This window comes from Neoarius graeffei, chromosome 19 (assembly GCF_027579695.1).
Source record: "Neoarius graeffei isolate fNeoGra1 chromosome 19, fNeoGra1.pri, whole genome shotgun sequence".
NCBI lineage: Eukaryota > Metazoa > Chordata > Actinopteri > Siluriformes > Ariidae > Neoarius > Neoarius graeffei.
In genome coordinates this window covers 53,768,650-53,791,360 of record NC_083587.1, presented here as the reverse complement: position 1 = coordinate 53,791,360, position 22,711 = coordinate 53,768,650, and the positions used below count along the sequence as shown (strand labels likewise).

General features: G+C 45.7%; 1 protein-coding gene across 1 annotated transcript in view; it reads right to left on the bottom strand.

The window, feature by feature from the left end:
• Positions 1 to 451: 451 nt before the first annotated feature.
• LOC132867627 (V-type proton ATPase subunit C 1-A-like) overlaps positions 452 to 22,711 on the bottom strand; it is a 42,205-nt gene continuing 19,945 nt past the window's right edge. The window contains exons 5-15 of the mRNA XM_060900605.1: positions 22,370 to 22,455; positions 22,169 to 22,263; positions 21,920 to 22,011; positions 10,048 to 10,146; positions 9,872 to 9,940; positions 6,859 to 6,951; positions 6,442 to 6,535; positions 4,069 to 4,163; positions 3,381 to 3,404; positions 2,428 to 2,554; positions 452 to 587 (exon numbers count right to left, since the gene is read on the bottom strand). Coding sequence (XP_060756588.1) covers positions 489 to 587; positions 2,428 to 2,554; positions 3,381 to 3,404; positions 4,069 to 4,163; positions 6,442 to 6,535; positions 6,859 to 6,951; positions 9,872 to 9,940; positions 10,048 to 10,146; positions 21,920 to 22,011; positions 22,169 to 22,263; positions 22,370 to 22,455 — 973 coding nt within the window. The 3' untranslated portion in view covers positions 452 to 488. The remainder of the gene's footprint in view (positions 588 to 2,427; positions 2,555 to 3,380; positions 3,405 to 4,068; positions 4,164 to 6,441; positions 6,536 to 6,858; positions 6,952 to 9,871; positions 9,941 to 10,047; positions 10,147 to 21,919; positions 22,012 to 22,168; positions 22,264 to 22,369; positions 22,456 to 22,711) is intronic.

Below are 22,711 nucleotides of genomic sequence, written 5' to 3'. Positions count from 1 at the left end.
GGACTGTGTTAACAACGCCATTGGAATTACATCCTGACTCTCTTTTGGTGGACTCCCCAGTTCATTCCTCAGTGTGGAACTACTGATATCGAGACAGTAAGGACACCAGTGTCCTCACACAACAAAATATCCATTAGTGACTCTGAAAGGGAACAAACACAAAGCACTAACCTACAATGGAATCATATTAAAACACAGAATTGCTTATTTTTTAATATGTAGATACAGATCTGATCCATTCACTTATAAATACAGAGAAATTATATTAGTTTAATAAAAATCCTGTAAACACGATGGGGAAGGTGGTCACACACTCCGGAGTGAGCAACTGAGCAAAGAGGATCTCAGAACAGGAATGAACATGAGAGAGAGAGAGGGAGGGAGGGATAAATATAACAACTCAATGAAACATCATCTCACACTTCACTAGGAATGAACGACAGAGCTGTGGGATGTGCTGACACGCAGTGCTGGATTATTTTTGTGGATTATTTGAAGTCGAGCATGTTGCAGTCGATTTTGTAGTAGACGTAGGGGTAATACTCCTGCTGGCTCAGATTCAGCCCGGGAATGTCCATCGCAGATTGCTAGAGAAAGCAAAGAAAACAGAAATTCTTTTTTTTTTTAAATCATGATTATTGATTTCTGCCTTTCTATCTGAATTCAAAAGGTATTTTAAATTTTTCATTTTTCAAAAACTAATACAGGTCGGAGGGCGGCACAGCGTTTTAGTGGTTAGCACTGTCACCTCAAAGCAAGAAGGTTCTGGGTTTGAATCTCATGGCCGACTGAGGTCTTTCCGTGTGGAGGTTGCATGTTCTCCCTGTGCGGGTTTCCTCCACAGTCCAAAGACATGCGGATTAGGTCAACTGGCTACTCGAAATTGCCTATAGGTGTGAACGTGAGTGTCGATGCATGTTTGTTCATCTCTGTGTATGCCCTGTGACAGATTGGCAACCTGGGATTGGTGCCAGCTTCCCCATGACCCTGACAGATAAGCGGTTTCGAGAATGGATGGATAAAACAGGTTCATCATCATTATACCACAGTTAGGTTTCTTTTTTTCAGGGTGGCAGTGGTGTACTGGTTAGCACTGTCGTCTCACAGCAAGAAGGGTCTGGGTTCGAGCCCAGCGGCCGACGGGGGCCTTTCTGTGTGGAGTTTGCGTGTTCTCCGGGTGCTCTGGTTTCCCCCACAGTTTAAAGACTTGCAGTTAGGTGTGAGGGAAATTTAATGGACGAACATTATTATTCTCTGTGTTTCTGTATGTTGAACTAAAGTGGCTTAGTTACTAAGAAGAGATGTTTTTCCACATGCTGTAATCACTTTTCTGTGACCTTGGTGGTAATAAGCAGGGAGCTTGAGCTCTCCCTAACTCGCATCCGCCTGCACATACCAGAGCACGCCAGGTGCACGCTTTAACAAAGCTTCATAGAAAATCTTGAGCCAATCACGTGAAGACACAAGCAGTGAGCGAATGCTTTCAGAGTATAATAGATGACATTCCTAAAACACAACTCAGAGTGCACATACTCTCGGCATCATCAGAAGTGGTGTCTTCTTCTATTCTTCTCTTTCCTTTCCTATTTTATATATCTTTTATATGATCTACTATAATAAATGACTGAAAAGACAACTGTTAAGCGTTCTGAAGTGTTTATTAGAAATTTCCATTACATTAGGTCAACAGGGGGCAGCCATGGCCTGAGGTTGGGCTGAAGTGCCCTTGAGCAAGGCACCTACCCCCCAACTGCTCCCTGGGCGCTGTAGCATAACTGCCCACTGCTTTGGGTGTGTGTGTGTTTTTTTTCCACTGCTTCAGATGGGTTAAATGCAGAGGAGGAATTTCACTGTGTGCTTAAGTCTGTGCTTGAGTGTACGTGTAATAAATAAAGGCTTCTGTTTAGTTAGACATTTTAACAATGGAGACTTCATGTTGGTGGTTCACCACTTTAAAAGAAAAAACCCCACTATAATTGTTACCTACCAGTAAATAGTGTTTAAAATAGTATCTATAATTTAAGGTCAGTAAAACATTTGGTTCTCCACAATTTATACAACTTGCAATAAATGTCTTATTGATGTAATCATCTTAATTTCAGCCATTCCTGCTGGTCCAGGGAATCAAACCAGCAACCTTTTAGTCCCAAAGCTGCTTCTTTAACCATTAGGTCATGGCTTCCCATAAGCATAACGTCAGCATGTGCAAATGTTTGCACAAACTCAACTATGTCATTTAAGGGAGATCGGACCGTATCATTAATTTTGCTTTATTCTGTATAACTAAATCATGAAATAGATGCTTCTCTTGGGGGGGAAACTCCAGTCTCACGCCACACCCATTCAGAATGAACAGAAATAAGAAACCCTTAAGCTGTGGCCGCTCTGTGTGTGTAACACTGAATCTTGGTCCTAACTGACACTTACATCAATAATTGCAGCAGCACTGCTGTCCAAATGCTTATAGAGCTCATACAGCACTTCCCTCAGCCTCTTCATGTTCTTCTTATTCGGCTGCAGCAGCATGGCCTGGAAATTCACAGGTAAGCCGTACCTGCACAGGTGAGGACGAGCACCGTTAACACACAGCACACAAACAGTTTTTTCAATTAACGCAATTGCATGCGTGTATGCTGTCCGAAGTTCCTCCCTTAACTTAAGTTGAAGTTATCAAATCAATCAAAGTCCTTCCCACGCCATGTGGCTCATAAGGCGGCGGCGATCTCTGTTTCCGTAGCCCTCGGCATCTCTCCTATTACGTATCTAGGGTTACAGTGGGGGACTAGTCCTCTGGTAACCGTGAGAGTTTGACTCCCCACTTGCATCTGTATTGCAATGTGCCTTGCCAGACGGCAGTAGGTACCATTTTTATGATGGTCTTTGATATGGCCCGACCATGAGTAGAACTCACGATCTCCCGATCGAGAGGTGGACATGCTAACCACAAGGCCACTCGCCGGTAAGTTGAAGTTAAGTAGACGTCATATCCACCACAACCCTGACCAGCATAGAGCGCTGACTGAAGATGAATGAATGGGCCATTTAAAAGAAATATCATCATCATCCAAATCACTTCCATTATTCAGTCTTTGGGAAACGTCTCCTACCTGAGTCTGGGAATTTAAAGGAATGTATTATACAGTGTCAGAAATCACATAAGCTAGTTAGCGTCTCTGTCTGAGTTCTCACTGGACCAGTGTCACTGAGCAGGACTCGAAACTACTAAATTAAACCCTGTTTGAGAAAACGGATTATTTAAATGAATGGCTTTAAATGTAGCTTGCTTACTAGTTAACTACTGTAGCCCTGTAGCTCCAGTCCAAACCTACACTTGTATGGACAAGAGTTATGGAATAACGCAGACTTTTCTATAAATATACCTTAACACAGACTCAATAAACACCCTCCATACATGTCAACCTATACGGAATGTCCGTATTTTATACGGATTTGATTCAATAAACGTAGTATACGGGCGTACAAATAAAGTTATACGGATTCTTTAAAAAAACTTCAATATTTATTTAGAGCTATAATCAATTCCCACGATGATAAAAGAGCGCATAACATTTACAAACGTACTGTACACCACAGAAAGCACAAATAGCCAGTAAAGAGTCTTATGAAATCCCGAGTTATCCTGTGGTAGCGAGACTTCGTTCCACTTTTGATCATGCGCACACCGCATTGCGAGAATCCCGCCAACCCGGAAGTAACATTTTGTTTGAAACGCGTATTTAAAAGATTCTGAATGGGCACTCCGGCAAGATCAACACAGACACTTGCTGTGACATGCAGCCTAGTGAGGTATTGGTGCAGACTGCTAAAAAAAAGCTGTCATGGAGTACAATTCAGAACATTAGAGTGACACTTTGTGTTTTTGTCTAACATTGGAGCTTTGTATTCATTCTGAAGGTTTATTGTTATTAATATTGAATAAAAAGTAACTTGGATGTATCATTGTTAATTATCATTCAAATTTTAGGTAAATTATTTTAATTTGCATCTTATACAGATTTTATAAGGGAAATACGGATTTTGGAGGTTGGTTATACAGGTTTGATTGACCAAAGGTTGACATTTATGACCCTCAGAGCCTTGATGTGGATCCACGCGATGAAGGCTTCACTGAAGTTCACTTTCAGCCATCGCACCAGAGGACCCTGCAAACACCAAACACGGTGTTAATAACCACATGCTAATAACCATCACTGTTTTAGGACGACTAGTAACTAAAGGCTTGACAATCCACCAACTCATAATATACTACACTCAAATATTATAACTAGGGCTGTCAATCAATTAAAATATTTAATAATGATTAACCACACTATTGTCCATAGTTAATTCGTGATTAATTGCAAATTAATCACATTTTTTTTTCTCTGTTCTAAATGTGCCTTAAAGGGATATTTTTCTAGTTTTGGGGAGTGGACAGATATGCTTGCTTTATGCAAATGTACGTGGTCAGGAAGGATAAGAGCGGACACAGAAAGAATGATTTTTGTGGGTATTTTATTCCTCCACCGCATTTAAAAAAATAAATAAAGCAGCGTTAACGTTATCATTTTGAGGGTTTAACACAATTCAGTGTGAACAAAACAATACGGTATTTTCCTTTAGTTCTTAATTTCCAGACTCAAAATAAACTAAACAAACTCGGTGATGTGGACTCTGGACAACAGTAGTGGCAATCTGTAAATAAAGAAATTAAAAATACAAAAACCAAATAAATCCATTTGTTAAGCCACCCAGCTCATAAAGATGTTTTCTAACAACGCAGAATAACTCACTGGTAAATATATAATACATTCATGAGCAAAAACTGCATTTATAATTCACAAATTTCTCAGAATAAAACAAACTCCCTCACTCCAGTGTGCAGCCTGCACGCTTACACACACCTCGACCTTAACGTCTTCTTTTCTCCCCTCTCAGACCATCAAAAACGGGCCGTGAAATTTTTTTACCAAGTTGAAGTTAATTTTTTACTCGTAGTCGGATACAATTGCTGGGTTGCATCTGACATCACATCCGCCTCATTAAGCTACGGTCACACTACAGCTCACGATGCTTTGCGATGGGTTATCGATGAAAATGAGGCATTTTGGTGGCGATATACACGTGAACTAAAAGTTATGGTCACAGTAGGTGAACACTTGGCTGTCGCGCTTTTGTGCGCTTGAGCCTCACAGAGCGTGTTGTGCGCACGCTTGGGACCCAGTCATTATGGCAAACACCTGATACTCATTTAAGCGCAATCAGCACGCACAGATACGGCCGCTGTTTTCACAGAGGCTTTGCGAAGTATTATCATTATCACGGTCACGTTTGTTTCTCGCCATGTTTATAACACCGTTTAAATATTCTGCTTTATGTTTTGCTTTTGTAAATATCACGCCTGCTAATAAACACTCTTCCTGCACTTAGATCCGTCTACCGCCGTCTATCTTGTAGTGTCCTGATCCCCAGATCTTTAACTCAGCCGCATATAAAAAGTTGTACTCCTCTATGCTCTTCCAGGTTTTCATCTGTGTGTCAGTATAAAATGATGTCTGCAGCACCAGGTAGTCTGAGATGTCAAGGAACTCAACGGATGGATCATTTTCCAACACCTAGGAAAAATCCTTCTTTGTCAGCGTGTAAGGATCTAATCCCATTGAGTGGTTTCTAGATTGACTTCTTGGTTTTAATAACTTGCTTATTTGCTGGACACAAACATGGCAATAAGTTCTTGTGTTAATTGACCGGACTCCACTTTTGGATCATTAATCCCTTTTGACTGAGAATGCTCTGCATGCATGGTTTTATGTTCGCGTCTGGCACATCCATACAGTTTTAAATACAATACCTACAGTTAGAAAGAGTTTGTTTTCATTGCATTTATTTAATTCCTGGGCTCCCATCTATAACATGGAGTGATATTGCATTCCATTAATACACTTTACAATAGATTATTAGATTCTAATAGAATAGATTAGCCAAAATAATTGGGGATCTTTTTTAATGGGCCCCGACTCGTTACAAGTATGAAAAGGTGAGCCTCGAAGCAGAAAAGGTTGAGAACCCTGGATCAAAAGCATATAAAAATACACACATTTTATGTAAACAGTCAGAATGCAACAATATAAGTTGATTCTGTACAGGAGTGCACTTTATCACGACTTGCGCCGACTCGCTACGTCACTTCCTGATTTCCCAAATTATGTACGAGGGTACAGAACGTGCATGTCTTAACCATGCGTCAAAAAAAAACAAACACAGAGGCATTTCAAGGAATTAGCAATAACGTGTTTTTAACACATTGTAATCGCGTTAACTTTGACAGTCCTAATTATAAGACATCAGCGAACAACACTTTCAGCCTGGTAAATTAGGATGAGCCGAGTCCAGTGTATTATTAGAAAGCACTTGTTAGGAAAAGCTGAAACTGATCCATACAAACTGCTTCTTCTTATCGGTAGAGAGCCTCGTCATCTCCTCTTTATCTGCCTTCATTTCCTCCTCGTTGTACTGGAAATCTCGTACTACGAATCTGCAAACAGTAAAAACCTCCCAGTAAGATGTTATGAAGATGCAAAACTAACAAATATCTACTAACAGTGCAATAATAATCACCACCACTCTGGAACCTTTGACACTCAAGGTCACTGTTTTATTATTATTATTAGCATTAGACTGTTTGTCATTCTCCTCCCTGTGAACGAGAAGTTACTTCAGAAACGATAACATTATTAGCACATCAATATCACTTGAATCATAGCTGGCAGTACTATCACAGCTCTGCTGTTAAAGAAAATTAATCAGCATCATCTGACCAATCATATTTCAGTAATAAATATGAAATCTGCGCTGTACTTGTTCTCTCTGGCTTTGTGCCTGAAGTCGTCGATGGTTTTGCGGAACAGTGTGACGCTGAACAGCCCGCTGTCCTGATCCTCAAACAGCAAACTGGAGAGAAACCAAGCTCAGAGTTAGTCTAGCAGGTCCTGACACTTAAAGCAACTGAAGAAACAGCTAACCTGCTAAAATTTTCTTCCACAAATATTATACATGGCAAAATTATTGGCACCTCAAAGGAATATTTAGAAACATCTGAGTCTGCTCAGAATTCTTTTCCCTTCACTTCATAGTTTAAAGGTATTTAAAACCCTTTAAAAAATTTTAAGTTTCAGTCATAAAAAGAATTTTCCCTGACACACGATTATTTCTGTTTAGTGGACTGAAAGCTACTGAATTCGAATCACAGGCTTCCAATTTTATTAGTTTTTTTAAAATAAAATAATTAATGAATTTAAGGTCACATGGCCCTAAATTCTCTGCCATTTTTTTCCTGCTTCACCATGATGCAATACAAGATACTACGTCATACATCACATGGTGGGCTTTCCCTGTTCACGCAAGGCATTGTGGGATACAAATTTGAAACAGGAGGGACGCGAGTGTGCGAATGAAACATGAAAGACCGAGTACAGTAACGGAAAGCGAGAAGAAAAGACGTTATGTTCTATATGAAGGAAAGGAAATGCAGGACCAAACTAATAAATATCGGCGCTCAGCGAGCACCTCGGTGTGATCGGCTGTTCGTTTAGTGACAGAATGATGGAACTGTCAGTGCATGCTGTAGGTACAGTCGCCACCTACTGTCTAAGAACTACAATGCCCAGCCAACTTCCGCGTTGACCTACGTCACGTCCTCCATGACGTCACTTCCTCCCTGAAGGCATAAGTAACGGAACAACACTTCCGTCTTCCTCTCTCTCGTCTTGGATGTCAAGCCATCTGGACACAAAGAGATACCCCGCACCAGCAAACCAGATAAAGACGTCTTTTCTTTTCTTTTCCTCAAGAATCAGAGTTTCACGCTTTTCTTTCACCTTTGGCCACGGGAGATTCTAGGATCGCGCGATTTTAAACTCAGCTTGAGCTACAGCCGGTTTTGTTTATTCATTATATGTACGTACGGACTGCAGCCCAAGCAGTTACTTAATGTTAGAAGCGACCAGATCCTTCTAATTTTAAAACGCTGTGCACATTATTCTAATCAGAGACTCTCTTTTCATCACGAGCGACCACGCGTCGGACCCAGAAATCCTCTGCTTTCCACGGAATCGACTCACGTGCTCCACAACAGTGAAACTCCAAAAGTCTCGGAACATCTCATAATCTCGCGTAGAGACGAGATACTGAAGTAAGATTGGCATTTGGGCAAAACCTAGTCTTAGGAATTAGCTTTTATTGAAGTAGTGTTAATTTAAACTCAGGAACTGTTTAAGTGTGCACACTGATTTTTGTGTTCCATAATTGTTCTATTGTTTTGATCTCTCAGTTTTGTTTAATAGATAAGTTTGCATGCTTTCTTCTATTCCTTCCTAACACACTGTCATTATTCATTATCTTGACCGCATCAAAATTTCAGTGGATTTAGTACTGTTATAAGCTAGTGAAATTAGCCTATGGCTAATTCTTTTGTCCCATTAGCATCCAGGGCTAAGTGTATTGTCTCAAGGGAACACATGGCAGCCCTCCTCCACACTCACATACACACCTTTTGTCTTAACTCCACGAGGTAGGATCCTTGGGCCTTAGCTAGCCACATATGGCTAATTCTTTTGTCTAATTAGCAACCAAAGCTAACTCTCTTGTTTTACTCAGAAACACGTGGTCACCAGGCCTCACACACACACACACACACACACACACACACACACACAAACACATCTTAGCTAAACACACGGCTAATTCTTTTGTTTCATTAGCATCCAGGGCTAATTGTATTGTCTCAAGGGACCACGAGGTCGTCATCCTCCCCCCACAAACACACGTGGAGTTAGCTACCAGAACTAATTCTTTTGTGTAGGCCACACACACAAGGCCTCTCACACGCACACACGCTCATCAAGTATATATCATATTTGTATATAATGATTCCAACTGCCATTATTCATTTTATCTTTGTTATAATAAATTCAATTATTATTGAAACTGTGTGTTTATTTGCTTCCATATTCCTTGAAGTCACACAATCTCAAAGAATTCCAAGGTGCATATGAGTTATGTAATACGGTAAGTGATCATAATAATTTGGAATATACCATAATTTAGCTGTTTGGTAATTTATTATTAAGCACCAAAATTAATGGTATGATTCAATGAGACTGATTCAATGAGAATGATTCAATGAGAATGATTCAATTAAATTATTAATGAGACTGATTTAACGAGATTGATCACTCAATTACCAATTGCACCTACAATGCTCAAAGGTAAACCTGTAGATGGCAGTAATGCAACACTGGATGCCAGCTGCTGTAAAACCCAAAAGAAGATGATGAAGGTAAACCTGTGCATGCGCACACCGGTCTTCCTCAGTCTGTTTGACTGAGCGAAGCAAGCGATTTCGTGCACATTATTTGCTTTAATCCCCTCAAATTAAATAACTTCCCAGCCACAGAATGGCCTGGGGGTTTTTTTTGTGTGTTTTTTTTTTTTTTTAGATATTACACAAATAAACATATCACAATGAACAAATTTCAGAGAGAACTAAATTTCACTGATTTTATGAAATCAAAAGGCTGTCTAGCTTCAAGTTTAACCCATTTCTGCTAACATCCAGACTATAAATTGATCCAGACTGTAAGCCTCACCAAATTCTATGCTTCAAGGACCCCCCCCCGATACTTTGTTGACCAGTTCCATTAATCCAGCAGGCATTTCTTTATACATACTGTTTACCTTGATAAATCAACAGAATCCATCCTAATGTTGTGCTGTCAGTATTATTTCCTCACACGACACACGGCAGCTTCTGAACTTTTAGATTTTTCTATGAATTAACCTGGCTCGTGGTTCAGAAAGAAGCCGAGCTTACTGTGTGGACTGCGGCACCACCATTTCCGCCAGGGTCTCGTACGTCTTCTGCCAGTCTGCATAATTTGTCCTGAAGAGAGAGTCGTATCAACTGTTAGTTTTTACAGAACGGGACTTCTGGGAAATTCTGAGAGCTGTCAAAAGATAAAAATATATATCCAAACATGCTTCACTTACTTTGGTACCACCACCAACAGAGTGATGAGGTACTCGGAGTCGAGCACAAAGTCCTCTTTCTTTACGATATCGGCCAGGCTGCGGGTCAGCAGGCTCCCTCTGAGGACGTGGGTTATACGTTAGAACGCAGTCTGAACATCAGAATTCATTTTGAAAACATGTAGCTTCAATCCACTGCACGATTTTGTATCGAGATGGAAAAGTGAGTGACGTCTACAGCTTTGATTGGTTAAAATAAATACATTTTTTTTTTTAGAATTTCAATCTATTGTTAATGCTTAACCTGTGTAAAATTACAAGATGCTCTTGGGCATAGAGAGACTATGAAAATAAACTATCAAAAATGCACAAATATACATATTGGTCAAAACGAATGCATGTGTTGATTAAAAATACTGAAGACTTTGACTATTTTGCCGTGTCTCTCCACCCCACCAAGTCTTTTTGCAAATCCGATAAATAAAATCTTTTGTACAAAACATACGACAAAATCATTTCTGCTTAGAATGTAAACAAACCGACAAAATGACAGCAGCAATCTGTGAAAAATGCTTTCATAATTCTTGGAAATAAAAATCGTTCTTACCATCAAATACTTTTATTCCATTATTTTGTTGCTTTTTTTTGGTATTTTTTGTGGTTTTGTTTTCGAGTAGAGTTTTTATTTCATCCTCAGTTGGTTCAGCAACACGCTCTGCCATTTTGTTTTTCTCTACTCATGGTATATGAGCTGATATTATTATTATTATTATTATTATTATGGGTGGCACGGTGGTGTAGTGGTTAGCGCTGTCGCCTCACAGCAAGAAGGTCCGGGTTCGAGCCCTGTGGCTGGCGAGGGCCTTTCTGTGTGGAGTTTGCATGTTCTCCCCGTGTCCGTGTGGGTTTCCTCCGGGTGCTCCGGTTTCCCCCACAGTCCAAAGACATGCAGGTTAGGTTAACTGGTGACTCTAAATTGACCGCAGGTGTGAATGTGAATGGCAGAGCATTTTTTAACATAGTTACTGGGAGACCAAATGGTCTCCCAGTGGCCAGATTTGGTCTCCTAGTCAATGCCAAACCAGCTTCACTGGGAGACCAAATTTTAAACCAAGTTATGTCTTATCATTTGGTTCAATCAGTTGCAATTAATTAACCAAGTACCATGTACTGTAAGTATACATTTAACAAGGAAAACGAAGATCTATGTTATAAGATATACACACAAGATCATGTTGGTTAAGAAAAACAAAACTAAAATTTGGTTACTGAGATGGCTGATGTCAGAATCCAATGTCATTACTGTGTAACTTTGAGTGTCTTTGACATAACATTTGTGCTTGGTAATTGCTCTTGATAGCTGTGTAGTCACTGTAGTGTGTTTGTCTGTATGGTGATTGGTGAACCACTTTGCATCACAGAATATGCCGCAGCGGTGCAGCCGCATGGACTCTGGGGCCTGTGATTGTATTGCCCAGACCAGTTGGTCTCCTAGTGGAAAATCCTTAAAAAATGCTCTGGTGAATGGTTGTCTGTGTCTATGTGTCAGCCCTGTGATGACCTGGCGACTTGTCCAGGGTGTACCCGACCTTTCGCCCGTAGTCAGTTGGGATAGACTCCAGCTTGCCTGCGACCCTGTAGAAGAGGATAAAGCGGCTAGAGATAATGAGATGAGATGAGATGAGATGAGATGAAATGCTCTGGTGAATGGTTGTCTGTGTCTATGTGTCAGCCCTGTGATGACCTGGCGACTTGTCCAGGGTGTACCCCGCCTCTCGCCCGTAGTCAGTTGGGATAGGCTCCAGCTTGCCTGCGACCCTGTAGAACAGGATAAAGCAGCTAGAGATAATGAGATGAGATGAGATTATTATTATATTTATTGTATTGTATTTGCACTACTGCTATTTTGTACATTGATTTTAGAGTGTATTTTACCTCTCTCTCTCATATATATATATATAAAAAAAAAAAAAATCTCCTTCTCACCCCCGGCGGGGGTGTGTGTGTGTGTGTGTGTGTGTGTGTGGTATCCATGTCATCCTCAAGCTCGGGTCCTCTACCAGAGGCCTGGGAGTTTGAGGGTTCTGCGCAGTATCTTCGATGTTCCTAGGACTGCGCTCTTCTGGACTGAGGCTTCAGATGTTGTTCCTGGGATTTGCTGGAGCCACTCTCCCAGTTTGGGGGTTACTGCCCCAAGTGCCCCCACTACCACGGGGACCACGCAACCCTTGACCTTCCACATCCGTTCCAGCTGCTCTTTCAACCCTTGATACTTCTCAAGTTTCTCATGTTCCTTCTTCCTGATGTTGGCATCAGCTGGGATCGCCACATCTATCACCACCACCCTCTTCTGCTCTTTGTCCACCACCACTATGTCCGGTTGGTTAGCCAGGATCTGTTTGTCAGTCTGGAAGCTGAAGTCCCACAGAATCTTGGCCCTGTTGTTCTCAGCCACCTTCTGTGGTATGGCCCATTGGGACTTGGGTATTTCTATTCCATACTGGTTGCAGATGTTCCTGTATACGATCCCAGCCACTTGGTTGTGCCTCTCCATGTACGCTGATCCAGCTAGCATCTTACACCCTGCTACTATGTGCTGGACTGTTTCAGGGGCTTCTTTGCACAGTCTGCATCTTGGGTCTGATCTACTCTGGTAGATCCTGGCCTCTATGGCTCTTGTGCTTATGGCCTGTTCTTGTGCTGCCATGATTAGTGCCTCTGTGCTGTCTGTCAGTCCTGCATTATCCAGCCACTGGTAGGATTTCTTGATATCAGCCACTTCCTCTATCTGACGGTGGTACATGCCATGTAGGGGTTTGTCTCTCCAGGTTGTCTGTTCCTCCTCCTCCTCTGCACTCTCATCAGGGTTCTGCTGCCTGAGACATTCACTTAGCAGTTCATCCTTTGGGGCCATCTTTCTGATGTATTCTCGGATTTTCGATGTTTCATCCTGGACCGTGGTCTTGACGCTCACTAGCCCTCGGCCTCCCTCTTTCCGCTTAGTGTATAGTCTCAGGGTGCTGGACTTGGGGTGGAACCCTCCATGCATGGTGAGGAGCTTTCTAGTCTTGATATCTGTGGCTTCTATCTCCTCCTTTGGCCAGTTTATGATACCAGCGGGGTATCTGATGACTGGTAGTGCGTACATGTTGATGGCTCGGACCTTGTTTTTACCATTCAGCTGACTTTTCAGGACCTGCCTTACTCTCTGGAGGTATTTGGCTGTGGTTGACTTCCTTGTGGCCTCTTCATGGTTTCCATTAGCCTGTGGGATGCCAAGGTACTTGTAGCTGTCTTGGATATCACCTATGTTGCCCTCTGGTAGGTCAATCCCTTCAGTCCGGATCATCTTGCCTCTCTTTGAGACCATCCGGCCACACTTGTCCAATCCGAATGACATCCCTATGTCATCGCTGTAGATCCGGGTGGTGTGGATCAGCGAGTCTATTTCTCGCTCATTCCTGGCATACAGCTTGATGTCATCCATGTAGAGCAGGTGGCTGATTGTTGCCCCACTACGGAATCGGTACCCGTAGCCGCTCTTCGTGATGATCTGACTGAGGGGGTTCAGGCCTATGCAGAACAGCAGTGGTGATAGCGCATCTCCTTGGTATATGCCGCACTTGATGTTGACTTGGGCAATGGGTTTTGAGTTGGCCTCTAGGGTTGTCTTCCACATTTCCATTGAGTTCTGTATGAAGGTCCTTAGGTTCCTGTTGATCTTATACAGTTCCAGACATTCCAGTATCCATGTGTGTGGCATTGAGTCGTAGGCTTTCTTGTAGTCAATCCAGGCAGTGCACAGGTTGGTCTGTCTCTTCTTACAGTCTCGGGCGACTGTTCTATCAGCCAGTAGCTGGTGCTTGGCTCCTCTGGTGTTACTGCCAATTCCTTTCTGTGCCTCGCTCATGTATTGAGCCACATGCTTACTCATTTTTGCCGCAATGATGCCTGACAGGGCCTTCCATGTTGTGCAGAGACAGGTAATTGGCCGGTAGTTGGATGGGATGGGTCCCTTCTGGGGGTCCTTCATGATTAGGACTGTCCTGCCTTGGGTTAGCCATTCTGGGTGGGTTCCATCCCTCAGCAGCTGGTTCATCTGTGCTGCTAGGCGTTCATGGAGTGCAGTTAGCTTCTTCAGCCAGTACGTATGGATCATATCGGGGCCTGGTGCTGTCCAGCTCTTCATCTTTGACACTCTTTCTTGGACGTCTGCCATTGAGATGGTTACTGGTTCTTGTTCTGGGAGGTTGCTGTGGTCAGCTCTTAGGTCCACTAACCATTGGGCATCAGTGTTGTGTGATGCCTTTCTTTCCCATATGTCTTTCCAGTATTTTTCCACCTCAGCTCTTGGTGGGTCTGACCGGTTGTTGTTCCCCTGCCATTGAGAGTACACCTTGGCTGGTTCAGTGGAGAACAGCTTGTTTATTCTCCTGGCCTCTCCTTCCTTGGTGTATCTCCTCAACCGGGTGGCCAGAGCTGTTAGTCGCTGTTTGGCAGTTTCGAGTGCCTCTGGTATGGAGAGTGAGTTGTACTTCCTGGGCGCCCCTTTATTCACCATGTTCCCTTTCTGTAGTTCAGCTAGCTGGCTAACTTCTCTCCTTGCTGCCTTTATCTTGGCCTCTAATCGTCTCTTCCATGGTGGATACTGTTTGTTATGTCCCGAGCCCACCTTGTGTCCAAGCATCTCCATGATTACTGTTGCTGTACTGTGTATCAGCTTGTTGGTCTCAGTGATGGTTCTTGTGGAGATTGTCTTCAGAGCAGCATTCACATCTACTAGTAGATCTTCTGAAGGTACTTGGCAACTCAGCTTCGGTATTTGTCGGGGGCTCCAGGTTTCCAGTTGGGTCACGATCTTCCTTCTCAGGTCAGCAGCTCTTGTGTTGAGGCTGTTAGCTGTTGGGGCTTGGTACCCAATCTCTGGTTGTGGGGATGATGACATCTCCCCGCTGACCTGTCTTCCTGGCTCCCCCTTGCCGTAGCATCGTTGTTGTATTTCATTAATCTCTAGTTGTGATAGCAGATTTCGATTATGGATGTTGGAACACTGGGCTAATAGCTGTTTCTTTGTTAGCCTTGATTGTGGGTTTCGAAGTATCCAATGGTCCCACATTCTCTGCATGTATCCCCTCTCTCTGGGATTGCTTGTATAGTAGCAAATCAAAACAGCAAATCCGTATTTTCTGTCCTCGTCCATCGATGTCTTGTTCCAGTAGCCCATTTCTCATCAGTTTGCCCTGGTTCCCTAGCAACTGACGCAGACCTTGTTGACCCGGGCGACGTCTGAGCCGGTATGACTCTATCAGTTATTTTTTCACTCATTCCTGAGGTAGGCTGATATATCATGAGGGGTTTTGCCTAAGGACCCTTACTGGATGATGTTTTGCCCCGACCGGGATTCGAACCCTGAATTCCTGCGTCGTAGTCAGTGAGCATTACCACTGTACTATCCAGCTGATATATATATATATATATATATTGTGGCAGTTCCTATGTATGAGCGGAGCACAGAAGACGGCAGGCCAGAACTGAGTTCACAAAAACTCTTTTTATTCAGCTTTTCAGCTTACTTAAACACTCTCACACACACGCACACACATCAGCCGTCTGGTTCGGGAGAGACCCCTCTGCTCTCGCTCTCCCTCCTTAAGTAGGGCGCGGTCACTGGGAAGACACACAAACACAGGTTAATTGCTCTCAGGTGTAGTGATTCTGCCACTTACCTTCCCTGACTCCGCCCTCCTGTCACAGACTGGCGCTTGACCACGTCCCCGCTGCCACATACCCCCACCGCCTGACTCAGGCCGGGCAGCCGTCCGGCCTGCAGCCGACTCCCCCCCCCCCCCCCCCTTGACGGGAGAGAAAGTCTGCCACGACCATCTGTGCCCCCGGCCTGTGGACCACCTTGAAATTAAAGGGTTGGAGGTGATCCACGCGTTGGCATCCTTCATGCGGTGGAGCCACTGGAGGGGCACGTGGTCCGAACAGAGGGTGAAAGGGCGCCCCAGCAGGTAGTACCGGAGGGCGAGGACCGCCCACTTGATGGCCAGACACTCTTTCTCTATGGTGCTGTAGCGCCCCTCACGCACCGACAGCTTCCTGCTGATGTACAGGACAGGGCGGTCCTCCCCCTCCACCTCCTGGGACAAAACCGCCCCCAGCCCTCTGTCCGACGCATCGGTCTGCAACACAAAGGGGAGAGAAAAGTCAGGGGAGTGTAAAAGTGGCCCCCCACACAGTGCAGCCTTTACCTCAGAAAAAGCCCGCTGGCATTGCTCCGTCCACTGGACCGGATCTGGTGCCCCCTTTTTAGTGAGATCAGTCAGTGGGCTGGTGACGTCCGAATAATTAGGTATAAACCTATGATAATAGCCAGCCAGCCCCAGGAACTGTCTCACCCCCTTTTTGGTCTTGGGCCTCGGGCAGGCCGCAATTGCTGTGGTCTTGTTAATTTGGGGACGCACCTGCCCGTTGCCCAAGTGGAAGCCCAGATACCATACTTCCACCCGCCCAATCGCACACTTCTTTGGGTTGGCTGTGAGACCCGCTCGCCTCAGCGACCTAAGGACGGCCCTTAGGTGTTCAAGGTGCCTCGGCCAGTCATTACTATATATGATGTCATCGAGGTAGGCGGCCGCATAGGTGGCGTGGGGGCGGAGGACCCTGTCCATCAGCCGCTGAAACGTAGCGGGCACCCCAAACAGCCCAAACGGAAGTGTGACGAATTGGTGTAAACCAAACGGTGTGGAAAAGGCCATTTTTTCTCGGGATAGTGGAGTCAAGGGGATCTGCCAATATCCCTTCGTCAAATCCAGTGTCGAATAAAAGCGAGCTGTGCCGAGTCGATCGAGCAACTCATCAATACGAGGCATTGGGTACGCGTCGAATTTAGACACCGCGTTGACTTTTCTATAGTCCACACAGAACCGGACCGACCCGTCGGCCTTGGGTACCAAGACCACCGGGCTGCTCCAGTCACTGTGGGACTCCTCGACGATGCCCATTTCGAGCATGGTCTCAAGTTCTTCCCGAACCACCTTTTTTTGTGTTCGGGTAGCCTGTAAGGGCGGCTACGCACTACCACCCCCGGGGGCGTCTCTATGTGGTGCTCTATGAGGTTAGTGCGACCGGGCAGGGGCGAGAACACATCCGAAAACTCGGTCTGCAACTGGGCGACCTCCGTGAGTTGGGTCGGGGAGAGGTGGTCTCCACAGGGGACCGGAGAGGTACGTGATGCCAATGCCCCTTTTTAAACCTCCGGCCCCAGGTCCGCCTTCTTCAGAACCACCGACACCAACGCCACGGGGACCTCCTCATTCCAGAGTTTAAGCAGATTGAGGTGGTAAATCTGTAGTGCCCCACCCCTGTCCGTTCACCTCACCTCATAGTCGACGTCCCCGACTCGCCGTGTGACCTCAAAGGGTCCTTGCCACTTGGCGATCAATTTGGAGCTCGACATGGGCAACAGTACGAGTACCTTATCTCCCGGTGTGAACTCCCTAAGGCGCGTACCCTTGTTGTACAGGCGGGCTTGCCGTTCTTGGGCCTGCCGCAAATTCTCCTGGGTTAGGTGGGTGAGCATGTGGAGTTTTGCGCGCAGGTCCATAACGTACTGAATTTCATTTTTGCTTTGTGAAGGTCCCTCCTCTCAATTTTCCTGCAGCACATCTAGAATGCCGCGCGGCTTACGCCCATATAATAATTCGAACGGGGAGAACCCCGTGGAGGCTTGGGGGACCTCTCGCACTGAAAACAGCAAGGGCTCGAGCCACTTATCCCAATTACGTGTGTCCTCACTTGCGAATTTTTTAATTATATTCTTAAGGGTGCGATTGAACCGTTCCACTAAACCATCCACTTGTGGGTGATACACGCTGGTGCGGATCGGCTTAATCCCCAATAACCCATACAGTTCGCGCAGTGTCCGTGACATAAACGCTGTGCCTTGATCAGTCAGAATCTCTTTCGGGATTCCAACTCGGGAGATAACGCGGAAGAGCGCCTCCGCAATACTGCGTGCTGAGATATTGCGCAGAGGCACTGCTTCCGGGTATCGCATTGCATAGTCCACCAGAACTAATATAAAGTGGTACCCTCGTGCTGACCGATCTAATGGCCCGACGAGATCCATCCCAACTCTTTCAAACGGGGTCTCGATTAATGGAAGAGGGCGCAAAGGCGCTTTTGGAATGGCCGCTGGATTCACTAACTGGCATTCACGGCACGCCGTACACCACCTACGGACATCCCCGCGAATCCCCGGCCAATAGAATCGGGCCATTATTCGGGCTAGTGTCTTATCCTGCCCTAGGTGTCCAGCCATGGGATTAAAGTGAGCCGCCTGGAATACCAATTCCCGGCGGCTCTTTGGAATTAAAAGCTGCGTGACTCGCTCTTTAGTTTGAGTGTCCTGCGTCACTCGGTATAATCTAGCCTTCATAATCGGGAAGTAGGGGAAGGACGGGGTAGCGTTTGGCTGGAGCATTTGACCATCGATTACTCTCACTTGGTCAAATGCATGTTGCAGAGTCTCGTCTCGCGACTGCTCTAATGGGAAATCTGCGAGGGATTCCCCAATAGAGAGAGGAGGGGCCAGCGGCTCCTCACTCTGACGCGGAGATGATGTAGACGGCTATGTGACAGCTGCTCCCGCCAAAGCGACACCGGGACCTCCCCCTGTTAAATGGCAGGACCCACTCTCTACTAGGCATGTCATTAAACCCCGAAATCCCGGCCAATCAGTCCCCAAAATTAAAGAGTGGGTAAGGCGAGGATTAACCGCTGCCTTCACTATAAATTTTTCCCCTCGGAAAAAAATGTGGACTGACACCAAAGGGTAGCTGTGAACGTCCCCGTGCACACACAACACCTTCACCCCCTGTGCACCCCCCAATGCCTCGTGTTCCACCAGGCTTTGGTGAATTGAGGTCTGATTACAACCAGAATCCACCAACGCCTGATATGTATCCCCTTGGATACTCACCGGTATGCAATACGCTCCGGCCCGATCGAGGGCGGCTTCTGGTGCATCGGGGATCCGAACCACCGCGCCCACCTCCCTTGCCGTGCACTGCTGTTGGAGGTGGCCCGGTTCCCCGCAGTGCCACCAAACCGGCCCGGGCTTCCTCTCTGCACCAGTGTTTTGGGGCTCACTCACGTGGGGGGGGGGAGAGACAGACACAGAAGGGCGAAACGGGAGGGCACCGCAGGTGCGGCGGGCTGGCTGAGGTGGTGCTGGCCCCCGCCTCCGCGGTGGGGGAATGGGGCGAGGACGGGACACAGAAGGAGGGGGGGAGAGAGAGAGAGAGAAGAGGAGAGAAGAGAAGAGACTGTCTGCTGTCCTGCCGCTGGAACAGCCGCCAAATGGTCCTCCGCCAGCTTGATGGCCTGATCCAGCGACACCGGGCGGTGGCACTGGACCCACTCCGCGGTTCCTGTGGGCAAGCACACAATGAACTGCTCCAGCACCACCTGATCGACGATCTCCTCGGCGTCGCGACCGCCAGCAGGCGTCCCGGAGTTGCTGGCCAAACGCGAAAGGGCGGCCGACTTCCTCCAAGCGCAGAGCGCGGAAGCGCTGGCGCTGCTGTTCAGCGGTGTGCCCCACACGCTGGAGGATGGCCCGGCGAAGGTCCGCGTAGGCCAGCCGGCGGTTGGCGGGGAGCTGTAGCGCGGCCAGCTGCGCCTCCCCCGTTAGCAGGGGGAGGAGGCGCACTGCGTGCTGATCCATCGGCCACCCCGAGGTCTCCGCGACTTGCTCAAAGAGCGTGATGAAAGCCTCGGGGTCATCCTGCAGGCCCATCTTTGTCAGGGTGAGGGGGGACGGGCCCGCGGTGGAAGCGTCGATTGTCCCCGCCGACGCGAGGAGGTGCCGGAACGCCTGTCGGTCCTCTTGCTGGGCCAACACCAGGGCCTGGAAGCGCTGCTCCTGCTCCTTACAGAGCGTGACGAGCGCCTGGTGCTGGCTTTGCTGGGCCGTGGCGAGGGTGTGGACCAGGTCGGCGAACGGGGAAGACTCCATGGGGCGGTTCAGCGTTCTGTGCTCCAGATCCCGGGTTTCGGCACCACTGTGGCAGTTCCTATGTATGGGTGGTGCACAGAAGACGGCAGGCCAGAACTGAGTTCACAAAAACTCTTTTTATTCAGCTTTTCAGCTTACTTAAACACTCTCACACACACGCACACACATCAGCCGTCTGGTTCGGGAGAGACCCCTCTGCTCTCGCTCTCCCTCCTTAAGTAGGGCACGGTCACTGGGAAGACACACAAACACAGGTTAATTGCTCTCAGGTGTAGTGATTCTGCCACTTACCTTCCCTGACTCCGCCCTCCTGTCACAGACCGGCGCTTGACCACGCCCCCACTGCCACATATAAATTTTTTTCTTTAATATAAATATTTTTAGCTGATTTTACAAGTAAGTAAGGTGAGAGAGAAATGGCATTTCGATCCTCCTATATGTCCTGGATATATAGTGAATTGACAATAAAAATCTTTGAACCTTGATAGCCTAGGAGTAGAGTAGCCAATCAGAGCGCGTGATTGCTCATATCCAGTGAATGTGGCTATAATAATCCTGTTTATAACCCTGTTTCTCCTGTAACTATTACACCGTCAGAGCTTATCTGTTTACTGCCGTTAGTCACTTTGCACCATTAGAGTTATTTATTTATTTATTTACTCATTCATCTATCTATTGTTCAGTACTGCCACTTTTGCACAGTTTTTATCTTCATTGATCACAGTTCTTGTTTTTAGCACAATTAATGCTTATTCACACGTGCAAAGCACATACATACATTATATATCACTCTTCTTTATTTTGATAATAATGTGATGGCACACAATCTGACAGCCAGACTGTGGCATGTAGCTCTCCAGGGGCACAGCGGTGTAGTGGTTAGCACTGTCACCTCACAGCAAGAAGGTTCTGGGTTTGAGCCCAGTGCCTGATGAGGGCCTTTCTGTGTGGAGTTTGCACGTTCTCCCCGTCTGTGTGGGTTTCCCTTACAGTCCAAAGACGTGGTTAGGTTAACATGGGGTGGCCTTAGGCTGAGGTGCCTTTGAGCGAGGCACTTCACTCCCAACTGCTCTCTGGGCGCTGTTAGCATGGCTGCCCACTGCTCTGGGTATGTGTGTGCACTCATTGCTTCAGATGGGTTAAATGCAGAGAGGAATTTCACAAGTGTACATGTGATGAATAAAGTTGTTAAATATAATCGTTACATTTTTATCTGTATATTGTGCAGTCGATTTATTCTTGGGATTTTATTTTCTCTAAATTCTGTTTTATGTTGTGCAGTGCGTCTTTCTTTTTGCACATCTGATAACTTGCTGTTGTAACATAATTTCTCAGCTTCCTAGTTTACAATTAGAGTATTACTGCATTTAAAAACAGTGAGGGGTACAAACTTTTGCACTCTGTGTAGAGTTGTGCATTATTCTTCCATTTATGGTACCTTCATAATACCTCGTTTTGGAAACTTTGGTAAATCTGGTGTGAAGCACAGCTTTAAAATCACTATTTAGAATAGAATGCCTTTATTGTCACTTCACAATGAAATTTAGTTCATCATAGGAGAGGAAAGCCGCTGCATACATGTGCGCTGCCACTCGGGCACTTCAGCCCAGGGCCGTCCCATGTTAATCTAATTGCATGTCTTTGGACTGAGGAGGAAACCCAGGCAGACCATGCAAACTCCACATAGAAAGGCCCCCATCGGCCACTGGGCTCAAACCCAGAACCTTCTTGCTGTGAGGCAACAGTGCTAACCACAACACCGCCCACATTTGACTGTTTTGTCCATGTAAAAAATTCCTCCTTAACTAAAACCGAATGTATTTAAATACAGTCAGTAAGAGTTTAGTCATGCTAGTGTTCTTCACTCACGCGTTCTTCCTCTCCAGGTTCTGCAGGTTTCCCTTCAGGTTGTTGTAGGCTGAAGCTCGAGCCTTTAAATCGTTATCAATCTGTATGATTTGCTGTTAGCAGCAGAGGGAGACAAAAACTTTATTATCCAGCATTCATGTGACATGGCTGAAGTGTTCAAGCATGCACTCGGCAAACCCCAAATCATCCCTCTACAGGACCGTGATCATGAGCGTCATCGTTACCTGTAATACGTTCATCTGGACTTGCCTTAGATATGATTTCTGAAATGTTCTTCAAAGATTGCTTTATGGGGTATTTCGCCATGTCCCACTGGAACCTTGTGATGTAGGTGATCAGATCCACTAATTAACACAAACAAGAAGAAGAAAACTCAGAAAAGCTCAGAAAAAAAGCCAATGGTTCAGAGTTTCTATGTAGAGATGACAGAGATGCGAGTGCTTGGCTCACCTCCGTTTGCCAGCAGGTTCTCTTGAACTTTATCCCGGCTGTCCTCGAGGACGTCGGCCATGTACTGCGCTACCTTCTTCACCACACTGTGAACCGCGTCAAACACACATCACACCCTGTTACCATCCTGTCCTGGCTTCAGAAAACACACTTTCGTGAGAGCTTCAAAGGCAAACTAAGAATTTGGTAAAAACAGTGGAAATAAAGCTTTATTTAAAAAAATGGGATTGTTCCCAAATTTTCCCCTCAGGACTATAAGGAAATGGTTTATAATGACTGTTCGGATGTATAGATCAGAAACTCTGAAGCAATGAAAGCATTGTCTATTATTTGGACAGTGGG